At 38.3% G+C, this 20189-nt stretch overlaps 1 protein-coding gene across 1 annotated transcript in view; it reads right to left on the bottom strand.

Moving 5' to 3' along the window:
• Positions 1-943: 943 nt before the first annotated feature.
• Positions 944-20189, bottom strand: part of sema3h (sema domain, immunoglobulin domain (Ig), short basic domain, secreted, (semaphorin) 3H) — a 41618-nt gene continuing 22372 nt past the window's right edge. Inside the window, exons 8-17 of the mRNA XM_062998454.1 lie at positions 20028-20142; positions 11029-11098; positions 9401-9545; positions 7485-7704; positions 6736-6824; positions 6607-6648; positions 4266-4420; positions 4115-4176; positions 2149-2291; positions 944-1924 (exon numbers count right to left, since the gene is read on the bottom strand). Coding sequence (XP_062854524.1) covers positions 1517-1924; positions 2149-2291; positions 4115-4176; positions 4266-4420; positions 6607-6648; positions 6736-6824; positions 7485-7704; positions 9401-9545; positions 11029-11098; positions 20028-20142 — 1449 coding nt within the window. The 3' untranslated portion in view covers positions 944-1516. The remainder of the gene's footprint in view (positions 1925-2148; positions 2292-4114; positions 4177-4265; positions 4421-6606; positions 6649-6735; positions 6825-7484; positions 7705-9400; positions 9546-11028; positions 11099-20027; positions 20143-20189) is intronic.

The raw sequence follows: 20189 nt of genomic DNA, 5'->3' as shown, positions 1-20189 counted from the left end.
GAAGCTGCTAGAAAATCGTGACACTGCCCACAGTCAATCAAGCTTTACACTGTTGTGGGCTGTCACAGAATAGGGAATCCACTAAACCAAACTCACCACAATAAAACTTAACTAATTTTCATTGTTGGTTACATATACTGTATGAATAAAGAGAGGGGGTGTTAACTTGTACACCAGTCTCTAAGCCCAAGAAGATATGAAGGTGGACAGTGATGTGTTCCTGGTAGTGACAAGTCACAGGATGTAGTGAATCATAATTACTAAGGAATTCTTAAGCCCTGCCACACAGTTAAAATACATTACAGAACCAGTGGAAGTAAATATAGAACCAACCAAACAACCAAATCACAAGTTGCTGCTTTTTAACCCAGCATATTGTCAGAAAAGAGAAAAGCCACAATCATTTTTGACAAAGAATTACATTTAAAACAGTCATTAATACGTGTATTGCAAGTCTTTTACCCAACATTATTTCCTTCAACAGCAATAATTACTCATACAACCATAATGTGATAACAGTATCAGTTCATCAGTATCTGAAAAACACACCTCCTGACAAAAAAGTGAAAATAAATAGCAAGATAAATAAGTAAAAAAGAAAACAACACTAAGAACAATATCTACATTTATATGCAGCTAATATGTAATAAAACGCAACAACTGTGCTTTGAAGTTAGCAGTGTCTTTAAAACAAAGAGCTTTTCAGATGGTCCCAGACTCTGGGAGGCATTTTTTAAAATCTTCTATTTATTAATTTTTCCCCTTTTAACGTGATTCAGTGGTCAATTGGAGCTTATCTCTTTTCTCATTGCTGCCACCACCCCAGCTCTGAATTAAAGCGGGCCGAGGCTGTCACTGTGATGCGTGCACTATACTGCATGTGGAGAGCCACACACTGCCATCCGTGGTCAGCCAAGGACCCCACCCCCGCCCCCCACCCGTGTAGACACCTTGACCCGTCAGCAGAGGTTGTAATTGCTCCAGTGATGAGGAACCCTGTTTCAACCATTGTCCCTCTCTGTACAGACACACAGCCAATCGTGTGTTTGTTTAACTGCCCGGCTAATAGCAGAGCTGAGATTCAAACTGTAGAACTCGAGATCTCAGCACTGGTGGGCTAGTGTGTTTTTCCGCTGCGTCACCCAAGCGTCCTGACCTTTTTTTATATACAGTCTACAGAAACATTGCAGACATTTCCTAACTTTAAAAGGCTTTGGGAGTCATTTCACATTTTAATAATATTTGTGATGCTCCCTATGTTTCAGAGTTTTTAGAACACAGTGACTATTTACCATAAAGGAAAATGCCCACATTACCACATATCCATTTTTTTACCATGCCCCTTTAGCAACAGCCACCCTCTAAAATGATACATTCAGCCTAAGCAATCCATATTTTTTTGTCACCAATGTTTTGTGCTTATACTTTAACTTGTAGTTATGCAATGTATGATGTATTTTTTTGTATTAGTAAAGTCCACCGTAGTGCACATTTTTTGTGTAAGGTAAGAATGTCTTTAGGTGCTCCTTGGGGACCTTGAGGCTGAACTCCCCATCTTGCTCCTGTTCTTCCTCCCTTTCCCTCTTTCTTTCTCCCCATGCGCTCCACCATGCTTGTGTTTGTGTCCTCTCTTATTCTCCTGCTTCTGCTCCATTTCTTTGGCTCTTTTGTGCCCGTGAAGCCGTTTGCTCATTTCCTTACAGTAGTTCTCCAGGTTGCCATTCTGAATCAAACTCATTACATCCTGGTACCAGGGCTGGTTGGAACGCTGGCTGTGGCTCATGACACTCAAGTGAATAGTTACAGCCGTCCAACGGAAACCGTGCTCCTCCAGCTGACATTGGTATATGCCTCCGTGGTTAAGCTCCACAACTGGAATCAGGATGCCTCGATCGATAACGACCAGCTGATCTCCTGAAGTTATCTAACAAAGAGTGATAGAAAGAGTCATTTGTAAGGTAGGTTTCAAATATGACATTTTCAAGAATAATATAGACAAATAAAGTAAAACATTCAAATAAAGGTGACATTGGTGTTGGATAACAATTCTTATTAATTTGTTTATTTTAAAATTGTTTTATATCATAGTCTGCATTTTGTGTACACCAAGACTAATATACAGTGTGCTATTCATGTGCATGTGTGTACCTGGTATAGTTCCAGACTGTTCTCTCCAATCTGTTTGAACCAGGTTACTGTGGCATGGTGTGATTTTGGCAAACACTCCAGGTAGGTGCTGTTGCCCAAAGCCACCACAATTTCTTTCTCTTCTGATTGTACTCGCAGCCCAGCTACACAACAGAGAGAAAATGAATTAACACACATTCCAAATCAAGCTTTATCGTGAAGTCACTATTGAACTTTTTCTGCTGTTCTCCCTGCATTAACACTACAGTGTTTAAAAATAACAACTACAGTACTGCATGCTGAGTTACCGTACTTGCATTTGGAAACCTCTTTTTATATTAGATGTGTTAAAGCTATTTAAATTCTTATTGTTTGATTGGTTTATTGCAAACAGCTAAATGATTGTACATTTTGCTATTAAACCCAATTTGCAATGGGGACTGAATAATTTTCAATCCAGTACCTTAACCAGTAAGCTACCACTGCCCTGCCCTAGAAGTGGGCCAGGAATGCTTTCTGGCCTGACTTGTGGACTAACATTTTCTGTAATTTCTTCATCTGGTTTCCATCCACACAGGTGTTTAAAAGTAGAATTTGTTCTGGTTACATTCCAGGAAGAAGTTGGAGCAGCACCTGCACCATAACGAGCGTATTATGGAGATGTGCTAGGCAGCCAAGTCAGAGTCAGAGCATTGGTATTTGCTTTTTGAAGGCATGTCTAGATAGCTGTAAGCTCTATTCTCCTGGTGAGTTAGACATTGTGTAGTTCCTCTTTATGTAATTATTGACTTGAACATTATGAACATGTTATAACTGATAAGGATCAGTTACAGGCATGTCATGCTGGGTAGTCCAGCTTAAATCCAGATATTTAGGTTGAACATGGGAACTTAACATTAATATTAACATTAACATTAATAGGGAACTTTCTAAACAATAAGCTAAGCATGTCCCTTTTTGTAGGACAACTATCACACCAGGTCACATCTTTAGAAACCAATTTATCAACTATTTTCAGATAACAACCAGATCACTACCAATGTCACAAATTTATTTATTAGGCACTTTGGGTACATTCATGACAGGACAGGTAGTGTCAAGATTCAACAGTTCACAAGTTTAATGTCAAACACAGTCATGGAGAATTTTGTATCTCCAATTCACCTCACTTGCATGTCTTTGGACTATGGGAGGAAACCGGAGCTCCCGGAGGAAACCCACACAGACACGGGGAGAACATGCGAACTCTACACAGAAAGGACCCGGACCACCCCACCTGAGAATTGAACCCAGGACCTTCTTGTTGTGAGGTGACAGTGCTACCCACTGAGCCACCGTGCCACCCACCAATGTCACTAAAGTCACTTTGAATGTAGCATGATAGTTGGTGCTCAGTGGAAATAATTGGTGCAGTTGCCCATTCCAATGCTCAGTTCTATGCTAATCAAGTAATATTAGAAACACTGGCATGCCTTATTTATACCAAACTGCTGTGATATACGAGGGTTCTTCAAAAAGTTTCAGCACTTTTTAACTCCATTTATTAAGAATTTCAAAAACAAATGACATCACTTTTCTACATAGTCACCCTCTGATGCATTTTTCCCAGCGTCGTACCAACTTTTTTAATGCCATCAGCAAAAAGTGTTTTTGGTTGAGCGGGTAGTCACTGATGCACCGCTGCTTTCACATCATCATCACATGAAAATCTTCTTCCCCTTAAAGCTTCTTTGAGTGGTCTAAAAAGGTGGAAACCAGATTGCGCCAAATCCGGACTATAAGCTCTCTCTCAGTCTCTAAGACACGAACAGTTACTACTCCTCCCACCCTCACCGTTTCCAATGAAAACATAAAAGTGCAGAAACTTTTTGAAGATCCTTCGTACTAGTACTAAATGTACAACATGCATCAGGTTTGGGGTGTATCTTATTAAACTGGCAACTTAGTGTACAATGGGAGAATGGTGGCACAGAAAACTTTGCCTTACCTCCCAGTCTGACACACTCAGTTAAAGGATTCCCGTAACCACCAGCATGACGAGTGTTTCTTCTATATAGAGACAGATAGAAAACATGTTTAAATTTGGATGTGAATGTTTGTGTGTTATATGTGTCTTGTGTCTGTTTGTCGGTGTTTACCTGCGTGCGATTGGCATATAAGGGCTGCATGCGTGGCCATCCCAGGTGCAGTATGGGTCTCTGGCCAAGCAGCATTCAGCACATGCCTGACCGTAGAGGTCACACTGATACAGAGCCAACTGAGCCACGCCCTCTGCAGAGCCCACAAACAGCCACTGCTCAAGAGAACACATACACACAGTGTTAACAGACAAACATGAACAGAATAGACATGAACATCTGCAAGCAATCTGCACACATACAGTGTGTACACTAATCCTTTTACTCTTCACTCCTGGCTTGTGTGATTTGTTCAGGTTTCATGCAGTGTCGAAATGTTCAGTTTGTTATACATAGGCATACTTTGTTATACATAGGCACATACACACTGCTGGGTCTAAGAGAGAAAAAATGCACTGTTGCATTGTGATGACTCACATACATTTATTTGTGGGTTACCATACATAAATGTGTGATACTTCACACTTCTGAAATTGACTATTATCTCCCTGGCCTTCAGTTGCTATAGAGACACTGTTTAAAAAAATGTATGAGGGCAATGTCTGTGTGTGTGTGTGTGTGTGTGTGTTTGTTGGTATGTTAAGTGTTTAAATTACTAGGGGGTACTGAGAACATGTAGTTCTCTTTGTTACCACAACATGCTAAATAAACCATTTCTATTATTTATTCAGTTTGCAGCAAGAAATTATTGATCTGAGATGCTCTAGAAGAACAATGTTGTCAGGAAGCATTTCTGTTTCTAATCTATGTTCACATGACAGGTGAAACTCAAATCTGATCTAAGTAGCATTATCATATACCTTATGTTTAATGTTAAATATGAATTTTAATGCAGATTACAAATAGTAAGTAAATGCATAAAACAAAACAAACACCAACTGACATGCATTTATTCAGACCCTTTCTTCTTGTAATGGTTAGCTGGACAATATTGGACAATTGGACAATATGAGCAAAATTGAACACTGAATCTTGCAATCAAATGTAGCCAAGCTGATAGTCAGCCTTTATTTAACAACAAAGATCTAGTGTAGCACTAGTCACTTTCTAAGTCACCTATCCTAATCAGGGTCACAGGGGGTGCTGGAGCCTATCCCAGCTCTCAATGGGTGCAAGCCACTCAAAAACACCCTAGACAGGGTGCCAGTCCACACAAACACATTCACACCTTGACACACACACATCTAAGGACAATTTTAGTATCTCCAATTAACCTAATTACATGTGGGAGGAAACCCACAGTGGGAGGAAACCCAAGGGAGAACATGCAAACTGTACACAGAAAGGACCCAGACCACTCGACCTGGGAATCGAACCCTGGACCTTCTTGCTGTGAGGTGACAGCCAAGCCACCTTGCAATATACCTGCAGTCAGACATGTTTTTTAACCTGTATATCTCATTGAAATGTTTATTTACATTAACAAATGGAAACTTTTGTTAATATATTAAAAATCTTTGTTATTATGAAAAAAAGCAGGTGGGAAAATAAAATCCTTAAAAATAGAGTTTACAAGTAAAAAAAACTGTCAATACAATAAATACAATACAGTTTGTTCAATAAAGCAAAATCAGTGTTTTGACATTTTAGATGCAATGCACCTTTATAGACCTTGCTTCCACTCCTAGCAGGTGAATGTTTTAATTTATGGAGTTTAAATTCTTAACTAAAGCTTTGTGAATACAGGGATCAGGACTTCTTGTGCCAGTTTATTTCAGATTAGCCTAAGCCAGTTCCCATTTCTTTCTAACATACTAAAGTACAAAATCCTAAAGTATAATGTCCAACACATGTTTCCCCTGCTATGTGCTTTTAATGTAGCTCAGGTTAATGTACTGGACTGGTAAGCCCTAAATTACTGGTTCAACACCATCACTGCCAGGTTGCCATTGCTGGGAAAGACTCTTAACCTTTAAGATCTGGACTGTGAGTCATGTTATGTAAAGGAGTCAGTCAGATGCTTTAATAATATACAGGATAGCACAGACTTTCTGAGGTCAGAGATTCTTGAGACTGACAGATGAGGCAAACATCTTTAGAACTTCCAGTCTTACATTGGTGGGACATCAAACATATCAAACAAGGCTAGCCATCCAATGTGTTGATTTCTCAACCGCTGGAAGTTAACGGTTACCCTCTAATTTAGGACTGTTTTTTTAGAACTGTTCTGTTTACCTTATTTTGTTTGTTCTAAGTTCTAGATTTCATTTGCCCCAAAGCTGTTAATCATATATTGAGTTAAGTGAGTACCTAGCATGCATTAATGTAGGCTATAGTTGTTGATGTCAATTACAGACTAGAGTAGAACACAAAGTTGGATGTATGTCCAAAGTAATAATACCTTCTTCTTAGATAACGTCATGGCGGTGACGGGTGACTCATCCTGTTTACAGAAAAACAGATCACAGGTCAGGATTTCACAGTTACAAAGCTTATCCAATCACATTAAGAATGTAGACACATTCAGTACCTTAAAAACTTGCAGCTGTTCCAGCGTGACCTCTTGATTTTGGCCTCTGTCGTTAGTAAGATGCATGGACTTCAGAATCAAGCCATTGTCTAAACCACACACAAACAAGTGAATTTTTCCCACACTATATTATATATCAAATAAATGTCTAATAAGGTTTTCATACATGTTATACACCGATCAGGCATAACATTATGACCACCTTCCTAATATTGTGTTGGTCCCTCATTTGCTGCCAAAACAGTCCTGCAACTGTGATGCACTGTGTATTCTGACACCTTTCTTTCAGAACCAGCGTTAACTTCTTCAGCAATTTGAGCTACAGTAGCTCATCTGTTGGATCAGGCCACACAGGCCAGCCTTCACTCCTCACGTGCATCAATGAGCCTTGGCCGCCCATGACCCTGTCGCCAGTTTCCCATTTTTCCTCCTTGGACCACTTTTTATAGATACTGACCACTGCAGTCTGGGAACACCCCACAAGAGCTGCAGTTTTGGAGATGCTCTGACCCAGTCATCTAGCCATCACAATTTGGCCCTTGTCAAACTCGCACAAATCCTTACGCTTGCCCATTTTTCCTGCTTCTAACACATCAACTTTGAGAATAAAATGTTCACTTGCTGCCTAATATATCCCACCCACTAACATGTGCCATGATGAAGAGATAATCAGTGTTATTCACTGCACGTGTCAGTGGTCATAATGTTATGCCTTGTCGGTGTATCTTGCCACCCGTGCACACATTTACCTGTCCCAATAAACAGAACGTCATACTCTCCATCCACTGCCTCCACTCTGTCCACAACCAGCCTGGTCAACTTATAGTTCACACCCGCTCTAACTAGCAAAGGTCGGCTATCCACGGGAAGTACCACTTCCTGCATCAGTGGGTGGGTACGACTGAAAAAGATGACATCGTCGGGATACTCCCTTGTGGACCGGAAGCTTCCGTAAGTGCTGCTTGGACACTAGAGGGCGATAGAAAAAAAACGGTAAGCCATAAATGACAATATAATGTTTATTAACCTATTAAGAAAAAATATTCATATAAATTATGTCTGAAAGGCAAACATTGAATAAGCATGAACTGTTTCAAAAATGGTTCAAACACTTGATTTGATACCATTGTTTTACTATGGACACAGGACAGAATTATAATGTAAACTCACTGTAGAGATATTTTTTGCCTCCACTAATAAAAGCACAATGTTGATTAATGTCAGTAGGCTGGTTACATGGGCTTACGGTTAGTTGTTGCCCAGACTTGTAAATATGAGCAAAACACATAAAGAGGGGTATTGGGTGTAGTCAAATATGTAATTTGTTAATTACATATAATTAACCTTTATTTAACAAACAACAGGACAAAGAGAAGTCTATTTGTTAAATATAAACTAATTTAGACATTAATGACTGCAACACAGTAAAAAAGCTGGGCATAGGTTACATCACTTTATCTTTTAATTATTATTTTTATTATCATTTTGGGAATTAAGGATACTACTTTTTGCAGGTTCGGAACTTATCCTTGCCGAATACAAAACTGTAGCTGCTTAACAGTCTCTGGTTGCAGTTGTCTGATTCTCCTCTTCATGATGTGCCATACATTTTCAATAGGAGACAGATCTGGACAGCAGGCAGGACAGTCAAGCAACTGCACTCTATGTCTATGTAGCCACGCTGTTGTAACTCATGCAGAATGATGGCTAACATTGAAATAGACATGGACTTCTTGGAAAAAGACACTGTCCTGATGGCAGCATATGTCTCTCCGAAATGCCAATTTATGCCTCTGCATCAGTGGTACTAGTTGTTGAGTCTGGATGGTGTCCATTCCATTGTCTTTCTGTCCATCTAAGATGACTTTGGGCCCAAAGAACCTGTAGGCGTTTCTGTGCAAAATTAATGTATGGCTTTTTCTTAATACACTTTCAGCTTGAATTTCTTCATACAATGGAAAATGTGTTAAGTGACAATGATTTTTCAAAGTACTCCTGAGCCCATGTGGCTATGTTCATGACTGTAGCATGATGGTTTCTCAAACAGTGCAGCCTGAGGGTTTGATAGTCACACATGTCCATCAGTGTTTCCCGCCCTTAGCCTTTACGCACGAGATTTCCCCTAAATTCCTGAATCTTTTCATGATGTTATAAACTGTAAATGGTGAAAGACCCAAATTCTTTGCAATCTTGCCCTGACAAATGTGGCCTTTTAACTGATGGTTCTCTCACAAAATTTGACAGTGGTGCACCACAACCCCTCCTTGCTTGCAAAGACTAAACCTTTGGTGGATGCTTCTTGTATACTCAGTCTTGATGACCCTACCTATTACCAGTTAAACTGCTAAGTGTGGAACCTTCCAGAACAGTGTTACACTTAAACAGTATAACCGTAGCCTTATTTTGCCTCTGTCCAAACTTTTTAGAGTCTGTTGCAGGTGTTACATTGTATTGTTTTTTCTTAGATTTACAGAAGTTTTTCAATTAGGTGAAATGACATCTAGAACTAATTTGTGATTTAACAAATTAGTTTCTAGTTTTTATTTTATCTTTAGAACAAAAAAGTGTCCCAACTTTTCTGAAAATGGGGTTTGTAAAATAATCAACTTCAAGCTATAGACATAATTATCCAGCCTTCAAAGAACTTGATACTGTATGTTCTTACTGTTCCAGGTCTGGGATAGGGAACTCTGCCTGTAAACTCTGCCCACTTGTACTGTGGTCCTTCCCTGTGGTAGAATTTTCCTTTGAATGCCCGAATGATGTCCTGCATGTGGTACATGCACACTGCTGATCCATTTAATATGTCACTGCACAGAAAGAAGACAGAACAATACATAAGCACATTCCATAATTATAAATGACCAATACAAATACTGAATGCTAGATATTTTGCAGAAAGTATGTAGTATGTAGACACTAATACTAACTAGTGCATAAAGTGAAGCATGTAATCCACAAAAACACTGATAACATCTGGTGCCAGATGTGTAATTCTTGCCCCAATTAATCTGGGGCAGTCAGCTGAATGTGCTTTTATTTTGAAGTAAAACATTTGGGAGAAAAAAAACAGCCTAACCGTGAATGTTATGTTACATTAAACCAGAGAATGGACCCTTGGGTTAACCATGTGCACACAAGATCACCATGTGCAATGCCAGGACTCCAGTGGCCCTGTATTTGGGCTGTAAAGTAACTCACAATACGTTGTTTACATTCATTTTTAGCAAGCCAATGCTAATACAATCAATTCTACAAAGAAATGGTTTGCAGAGTTTGGTTTAGAAGAACTTCATTGACCTACACAGAGACCTGACCTCCACTCAAACCTACATTTTTAAATAACTTGACATTAATTTTAATAATCCAAAATCAGTTCAAAACCACATTATGCTTTTATATCTGAATTATATAGTAGCATTTAAATTACAAAGTAGATAGCCTGGCCAATAAGGTGGAAAGGTGCGAGTTGGTTTGCAGTAAAAGTGAGCTGTTCCATATTTATGCCCATGATTTTGGAGTGAGATACTCAACAAGAACGTGGAATTAAACGCTCCATTATTTGCTTTATATCAGCGCCTAATCCAGGGTGGTTTGACAGGAGAACTCAGTGTATAAACCACCGGTGCTAGACTCACAGTTTCCATTAGCCTGAATTTGATGCTGGATTTAAGTGCCTTACTCCACCCTGCTGCTCGATCCAAAACCACAAATAATGTAATTCAAACTCAGGACACATGCAAATGTGTCCAAGCAGACATAAACACACACATACATACTTCAGTTATGAGACACACACCCATACTTGTATTTGGATTGTATTTGATTTTGCTAACATACTCGCTAAGTACTCAGGGTGTGTTAAATATTTAAAATGTTTGGAATAAGCTAACTAGAAATGCCGTTGCCCTCTCTCCCACTCTATCTATAACAATCACACACAGACACACACAGACGACTAAAGCTCGGCAAAGGTATTACTGGTATTACTGTATCTGGGTACTGGTGTTCATGCTGGACAAAAAAGCAGTGTGTGAAGCCCATATGGTGAGTCCAGAAAAAGCATGCTTCCATACACTAACATATTACTGATTTACATGTTTTAACCCTCAGGGAAATGACAGATTAAGTAGCCTAGGTATAAATCCATAGTATATTGCACTGCAATAATTTCATTACATTCTAATTACCATTTAATTAAATCTGTCCTGCCAATCTGTCCTAATTCATTTAAACCCAAAGACTAGCTCAAAATGCTGTGCAATCTACAAACCATGATGTGTATGAGCTCACCTGGTGGTGGTAAAGACGCCATATATAACTGGGTTCTTCTCATCTTTCCCATGCTGAATAAAAATGTCCTCTATGAAGAGAAAAATATGACACAGTTATAACAAATCGTAAAACCAGCCTGTGCTGTATGCCGCTACCTTTATGTGCAACAGAATGACCATAAATATAGGATGCCTACTTGAAAGCTGAACATAAAAGTTCCATTAAGCTATAAGTTATAGCTTTGGGAACTACACCACATGACCAAAAGTATGTAGACCCTACTTGTAACTAGGTGATTGTAACAATTTTAGCCCCACCCTCAGCTTAAAGATGCATGAAATTAGGGCATACAGCTATGCAATCTCTATAGACAAACGTTAGATGTAGAATGCTAAAGAGCTCAGAAACATAGAATATGGTAGTGTAATGAAATGCTACTTTTACTAAAAGCAGGTATGTAAAATTTTTGTCTTGCTATGACTGCCCCAATTGGCAGTTATTTTGAAGTACCAATTTATAGAAGCAGTCACAGCACAGCACAGCTCAAATATGCTAATGCTAACAAATGTGTCGTGGAAAAATAAGGTGAGATGATTAATGAAAACACTGGCTTGGTAAAATGCATTGGCACAATCATGGGTTCTTACAGCAGTGGAATAGCTGAAGAACAAGGAACAGAATGTGGGCCTCAATTTATACTGCTCGTCAAATCACATTGGGTGTCGGACTTTGGAACCTCCATCCTGTGCTAACTGTTGTTTCTTATCTGCTTACAGTTTAATTTATCTCTGTACTTTAGACTCCCAGCCTCACATCAAGCACCCACATAAGAATTGAACAACTGTAGGTATTTATTGGACAAGCAGCAAAATACTAATATTCAGGTGATATTAAGCATCGGATCTAATATTTCCATAACAATTTGCATAACAAATGTAATGCCTAAAAATCACAGCCCTTAATTACAACATTAGTTAGCACATTCCAAATTGCCTTCGAATTGACTGTCAACACAAAAACTACACCCTTATTTTTTGGTTACAAACAGTTTATCAAATGGAAAGGCAATGGAAAAAATGAACTAATTTACTTTTAAGGAAGCTAGCTGTGGACCTTTCGGTCAAACAGGATTATTAGAAGCTGAGAGCTGGAACAAAATGCCGGAAAGTAAAAAATCTGAAAGGTTTTGTCTGAAATTCGTGTTCCAGTTTAGCAGATGCAGAATAGCTATGTGAATCATAATTTCTAAAATAGTTTAGATCATACACACAGATCAGTGATGAGCTTATTATAAATTTACATTTTAAACCTGGTTAAGATTTGAGGACTTTATACTAAGTCTTTCTAGCCTTGACTATGGATTTATCAGAACATTGCACAACATCCTAATCAAAACAAAGCCTCGAAGTACCACCTATAAGCCCTTTTTCAGGACCACACACAGCCTACACCTCTGTGTGTACTGAGCACAATATTTCAGTGAGAAAAGTGAGCATGTTGAGCACTGTGATATTAATTCTTTTCTCCACTCAGGCATAACTAAATACTAAACTGATATAAATTGAATTGGGCGGATTGCAGCAGATGGGGAGCACAGTGGCACAGTGGGTAGCACTGTTGCATCACAGCAAGAAGGGCCTGGATTCGATTCGGTGAAAAGTTTGCCTGTGTTCGCATAGGTTTACTCTGGGTGCAGTTCTTTTCCCCAAAATTCTAAAGACATGTAGTCAGGCTAATTGGAATTACTACAGTGTACCCTAAGTGTGCATGTGTGTGTGTGAGTCCTGTGATGTACTGGTGACCTGTCCAGGATAACAATGAATGAATGATTGCAGCAGTTTTTTTGCATGCTTACATAAGCAGTGCTGTCTGTAGTAAGTTAGATTTATATAAAATTTTGCATTGGCTGTTGTATAATCATTATTTTCAGTATGTATGTTTAACCTTTGAGCTAAGATATTTATTAAGTCATGCCATAATGCCTAATTTTTGCTAGGCATTAATATTGGAAAAGTTAAGACTAAGCCTACCAAGCATGCTATGCTATGCATTTAACGGACATCAATTTTATTACACTACAGAAACATGAAATCTTTTGAAAATTTTATGAAACATATGTGTATATATATATATATATATATATATATATACAACTATATACTTATATTATATATTTCCTTTTATTACAGTTTGATATCCACTGCTCTAAACATGAACTAAACAGGTTTTGAAAGATAGCTAGGCTATAGGCTAAGTAGGCAAGGCTTATTGTTCATAACAGGAAGAACCCAGCTAGGAAACAAAGAGTGGTTCTACATTTCTAACATTATTATTTATCATATATACAAGGGAATGCGTGAATGAGTGTTTTGTCGATGGACTAGATAGTTTGAGCAGTAATGAGATTACGAAAGTGAACTATAAATAAAAAATTATAATATTTTGTAAAACACAAACAAATTAATTTCTCACCTCAGTCACACTTTTTGTGCATATAAACTTGCGCAATATCACATACTTGTGGGTTTACGTATGCTTCCTCAATAACACACACTCTGAGACAGACTGGGTTTGATATGACCAGCAGGGACGTTGGTACATATCTGCACTTTCACATTCCTACCATTTCTGATATGATCAGACCTCCTATAACACACACATTGAAGGACACACACACACACACACCATATAATCTGCAGTTTACAGTATTTCTGTGCTGCACTAGAACCTGTAACTACCCACTGAGCTCAGTGTATTGTACTGTAAAAATTGGCAACTATTTCAGACATTATCAAGGACATAGAAGGACGACACATGATTAACTCTCTCTCTCTCTCTCTCTCTCTCTCTCTCTCTCTCTGAAGATGTTGTGTTGGTCGTTTGACGTGACATTCTTTTTACACAGATAGAACTTTAAGTGAATTTCAAACATGCACAAACACATTGGTTCACATTAAACACTCAAGCTGACTTTTACTCTCCTTACATCTATTAACAGGTAAACAGTGGAATAAAAACGTTATGCCTGTACAGCTGTGATTTAACATGTGAGTAATGTGTACACAAGTACAGCCAAAAATCTACATAAGGGACACATATGTCTGGATTTTGGATGTCTGGATTTTTAAACACATTTTTTTTAGTCCAAGCTTTTAAAAATTCAAGTTCTCTCTCTCTCTCTCTCTCTCTCTCTCTCTCTCTCTCTCTCTCGCTCTCTCTCTCTCTCTATGTATATATATCAGGCATAACATTATAACCATGACCATTTTATCAGCTCCACTTACCATATAGGAGCACTTTGTAGTTCTACAATTACTGACTGTAGTCCATCTGTTTCTCTACATACTTTTTTAGCCTGCTTTCACCCTGTTCTTCAATGGTCAGGACCCCCACAGGACCACTACAGAGTAGGTATTATTTGGGTGGTGAATCATTCTCAGCACTGCAGTGACACTGACATGGTGGTGGTGTGTTAGTGTGCGTTGTGCTGGTATGAGTGGATCAGACACAGCAATGCTGATGGTGTCACTGTCACTGCTGGACTGAGAATAGTCCACCCAAAATTATATCCAGCCAACAGCGTCCTATGGACAGGGTCCTGTGACCACTGATGAAGGTCTAAAAGCTGGACCACTTAAAGAGCAGCAATTAATGAGTGATCGTCTCTGACTTTACATCTACAAGGTGGACCAACTACGTAGGAGTGTCTAATAGAGTGGACAGTGAGTGGACACGGTATTTAAAAACTCCAGCAGCGCTGCAACACTAACACACCACCACCATGTCAGTGTCACTGCAGTGCTGAGAATCATCCAACACCTGAAAAATACCTGCTCTGTAGTGGTCCTGGGAGAGTCCTGAACATTGAAGAACAGCATGAAAGGGGGCTAACAAAGTATGCAGAGAAATAGATGGACTACAGTCAGTAACTGTAGAACTACAAAGTTCCTAATTACTTGTTAGTTATTATGATTGACTATAGCTGTTCTATGTGCCCAAATAAATAGTTATATGTGCTATACTATAATCCACATTAGGCTTTATAGAACATTTTACTGTTGCTTTGCTGGACTTTGAATGTTTAATAATAAAGATCAATTATACCAACAATTCTTTAATTTACCAAACTATAAAATTGGTGTTGCAGGGATAAATACCAGTGATTTTTAACTACTGATTGTCACCCAACAAAATAATTTAACACTATAATTAAAACCACTTATGTAAAGAGTTTGATGATAATAATATTTTTTATACATTGCAAAAACCTTGATCTATTAAAATGTTTAATTCATTAAGATTCTCTTATCCTTCTAGCCAACACATCATTTCTTTTTCCCTCTTTTCATTTATAAAACATTTTTTATAAATTACTTTTACCTTTCCCAGTATCCTCCCTCCTGCTTTTTTCCTCTGTTATAACTCAACCCTGTTGGGAAACCATCACTGTGACAGTTTTTCCTAAACAAGATGCCCGGTTGTTTCTGAGAATCAGATAGTTTTGTCTGACCCGCACTTATTGGTGCCCCCTATCCTGCCCCTATCCTCCACTTTCCCTGTAAACAACCCCATGTCCCTGTACTCCAATCTCTCCTCTTACCCCTTTCTGTACCTCTCTGCTCATCATTCTCTTCCATGTTGGGCCACAGGGAGACAAGCTGCAAATGCTTCTACACTCCAAACACTCTGACTCAACAATACAGCAAGCCCAAACATCTTCACACAATCCTATAAAAGACTAGCCACTAAAAGCTCTGGTATCTAAACACACACACAACAAGCACAAAGAATTATGACAACAACTCTCCAGTACCAGTCTTATCTATCAATCTGAACTCACACATGCACAGACACTAGTATATAGTTATAAAACTACCGTTTAGTTAAATGTACCTTAATTTGATTTTTATTAGAAATATTTTAGTATAATAACTAATAATCATAGTGATTTAATATTTCAAATGCACCAGCTTATTTAACCACACACTTGACATTTCCACAAGATAGCTATACTGTTTCTTACTTCATGCTGTTCCTTATTATTATTTAGTTTTGTCTGAAGTTTAAAGGTTACTCAAAATAATAAAAAAAAAAAATTGGTTTGAAAAGGTTAGAGGTTTCTCTTACTGCAAAAAAGATGTGACCCCTGCTGTCTGGTTGCAGGAGCCAGGACAAATAGTGGAGGATTTAGACTGGGCATAGTGTGACTCTCCACCCATGGTGTGTCTCTGTGTGATAATCCATTGTTGAATTTTTGGAAAAAACAATAGCTAGAGACTGCACACATGTCATAGGGGATGAGTGATAATCTGCAGCTCTCCTCAGCCAGCACAGGCATAGTGCAATTGGTGTTGGAATTACAATAGACCTCCATCAGCCAAAAAAAGCGGCAAAAAGAAATAAATACATCAATAATTACAATTAATATTTTTAGCAAATATTTAATCCAGTCTAGATGTGAATAAATTATTATAAAGTACTAATAAAACCTTGCATCGCTTACATATAAATAAATACTAAATACAAATAGTGCTAAATCATTTCAAAGCCAAAAATACCAAATATTGAATTCATTTGAAAGGCAAAGCACATTTGAGGGATTTTAAAATCCACTTTACCCAGTTATGAGTACAATAAACCCAGGAACAGAATCTTGTCTTAACTTATATGAGTCCTGACATTTCCATTAAAAACTTGCTCTACACCATAAAGACCCCTGATGCAAAGGGTCCTGTTGGGAGATGTAGTCGTTCCAGGCTGCAGAGCATAGTGTAAACAGCACATTGATGACATTCTTATGGCAAAGATGATGGCGCCATGAGAGATATGTGTGAGTAAGCTTGGAGAGTTTGTAATAACGTTGTCATAACTGTAAGATTGAGTGCTTGGAGACTGGGGGTTGGTTAGGAGGTCGTGAAAACTTTTAGCTCTGTGCTTACACCTACGTACATTATATCCAGCCTAATTTACTTTCAACTAAACCAATCAATAGTCAGAGGTTATGGACAATAGTTTGCTTTCATATCACTGTCCTATTTTGGCAAAGAAACACATCTTCACTGCGGTGACTATGACTGTAGCATAGACTGCCATTATGCTACAAACTACCAAGTGCTGGAAGGCAATGGCCACCAGCTGAATTAGTACAGAATTTACTGCTCAAACTCAAAGCTTCATCATGCCAGTGTCTTGTTTTTATTATTAAAGGTTCTTGCTTTATTCAGATTAAATATCACTGTTACCATTTTTGGATAACTCTGTGTAACAGTGTCTCTTCTAGCACATCACCCTTGTGCAAACACCCAGCTTGTTACCTATCAAAACAAAGCTTGTTAACTAGAACTGACAAGCCTTATGCAAGTCAGCAACAGTAATGAATCAAACTTTTCATAAACAAACGATCCTTTTTATTTTTCACATGATATTTGACCTGCCCTTATTTGCATTCTGAGGTGCTGCTTCAAAACACTTCTCTGAATTCTTTTAAGCTATCCAATGTACTTTGCTAGTATGCAAATACATCACCAGAAGGACTACAGGAGCTGGTGTGTTGAATCGAAAACACGGCAAAGGAATGCTAATAAATGCAGCAAAAACAAAACTTATGACGAACACTGAAGAAGTACCGCAGATCGGAACTATTTGAGCCCTTGTTATATTTAGGAAGCAGAGTATTAAACAGTACAAAATGTGCTGGTGAAAATGACTGATGAAACTTATGACTGATGAAAGCCTTGATCTGGATAGCTGCCACATATGAATGAGAAGCCTAGACACTGAAGGAAGATGAAGAAAGAGGAAGGAAGACGCATTAAGGCTTTTAAAAACAAGTGCATCAGTAAACTGTTGAAAATCTAATGGTGGAAGATGATGACCACTGAGCAAGTTTACAACATGGCCAGAACTCTTGCAAGTTATGTTACTTGGGAGATGTGATGAGGAACCCACATGACATGTTAGATTGGAAAGGGAAAGAAGAAGTCCAACTGCCACCAGCCAAAAAAGAGCACCTCAAAATTAAATAAAGTACAAATAAAAACTGCATCCCTTACATATAAATAAATATTAAATACAAATACTGAGTGCAGGATCATTTAAAAGGCATAAAAGTGTTGAAAATCTCATGAAGAAAAGTTATTACCATTGAGCAAGTGGCCAGAACAGAAAAGCAGTCCTGTAGGTATCATTATTAGGGGGATTTATGTTATAACAGGACTTGTGGAAGGATCCACAGAAAAAACTGGACTGACAACATGACAGCATTGATTGCATTATCAGGAGCTAGTCTGTTACAAGCCATATGAGACAGACGGCATTAGAGTAAACTGACCCATCTGTGCAGCCAACCATTGCGAAGTGATGACAATGTATTGGCATGCCATGTGATCTAAAATACTTCAGAAAAGATAAAGCCAGTCACATACAAACTTCTGAGTACTGAATGAAATGCAATGAAACATTTCTGTAATGCATATTTGTTTCAAAAGTAAGTGCTATCCAACAGCAAATGTAACACACCGGACACAGGCTGGCAAGCATCACTGGCTAGACTTTTTGAAAAGAGTAAAGACCTTAACAACTACGAAAAATGATGAACTGCTAATACTAGTCCACAAATAAGATATTTTATAAAATGTTAAATTAAATGTTATTATAGAAACAATACATATTAATAAAAGTGTTGCATTGTGCAGTCAAAATACAATTAAATATTTAAAGAACTCATAGAGGAAAGGCTCTTTTAAGCTTTTACTTGTATATTCAGTCACCCTAGATACAATGAACACAAGTATTGCCCTAATAGGGCTTAATGCTGATTCGTTATCATTTGTGTTCATTATCTTTTATTATAAGCATCAGTTCCATTAAAAAGCACTATAATATGCAGTTTGCAATATTATACTAAATATACTCATTACTATTAGCAATATTTGTAATTATTGTTATTCAGTTTGTACAGGTATTGTTTTTTCATCATAAAAATTAAGTAAGGCTTTCATGATATAAAGACTGTGTTATCACATGAGACAGTCAGTGTTACTCCTACATTATAGAACATTAAGTTGTAAATATTGAACAAATACCAAACCTTGGCTAAATCAAAGGATGAATTGGATTATCAAGATTTTTAAGAATTCCACACCACATGATCATCTAAAAAAATCTTTTGTTCTATTTATTTATGCATTTTTCTCCCATTTTCTCCCAATTAAGCATAGTCAATTGCTTCCTCCGATCCATGCGCAGTCCTTAGCGGACCCCTTCTTTTCGCCCATGCACTCTGCATAGGCACCTCTATCTGCCAATCAGCGTCCTTGCACAGCGTTTGAAGACCCCACCCACATAGACCGGTCATCCCGCCCTAGCAGACTCGGTGGCCAATTAGTTAAATTTCTCTGCCAATTATGTCTGCTAGATTGCGCCCAGCCGACGGGGGGCAACTGCGAGTTTTGAACCGAGGAGTTCAGAATCTTGGCATTGGTTTGCTAGTGGGATATCCCGCTGCGCCACCTGGGCGCCATGAAGATCTTTTAAGCCTCTTGTGATTGTTGAGTTAGGGCAACTGTTCTCAAAATCTACCAGATTATTCTGTAGAATGATCTAGGCATTAGGCAGAAAAGTGTAAGAGTTTGTGCCAAACCAGTCTGAGATTTGATAACACGTTATTCAAAGACTGATTGTAGAATCAGTTTGTAAAGATTGTGAAGAATTTATACAAGGTTCAGTGGGTGTGTGAAGCATGCTTGTGTGTGTGTGTGTGATGTTTGATATAGTTCAGCTGGGTTAGACTTAGCGCTGAGCAGTTGTTTATTCCACAGACAGCTTTTGAGTACACAGATTGCGTGATTAGAACTGGTTTGGGTGTATGACTTTGCGTAAACACTGATCAAGCTCTGATACACCCAGGCCCGAGTGTTAAATTATACATGTTTAATATAAAAAAAATAAAGTATGAAAGATTGAATAACATGTAAATAAATGTAATAAAGGTGTTAAATGGGGTGTGTGTTACTCACGGAGTTGGTCAAAGTGTGTCTGGATGCCGTCAGGTCCAGGAACAGAGCAGATCAATCGAGCTTTCTGAAACGTACTCCATTTATTCACCAAACTACGCTGGCCCCCGATATCATTCTGCAAAATTACAATCATACACACATATGAACATGGGTTATATCCCA

The sequence above is a fragment of the Trichomycterus rosablanca genome, chromosome 7, assembly GCF_030014385.1.
Source record: "Trichomycterus rosablanca isolate fTriRos1 chromosome 7, fTriRos1.hap1, whole genome shotgun sequence".
Classification (NCBI taxonomy): domain Eukaryota; kingdom Metazoa; phylum Chordata; class Actinopteri; order Siluriformes; family Trichomycteridae; genus Trichomycterus; species Trichomycterus rosablanca.
The sequence above is the reverse complement of the archived record's forward strand: the minus strand, read 5'-3'. Positions and strand labels throughout refer to the sequence as shown.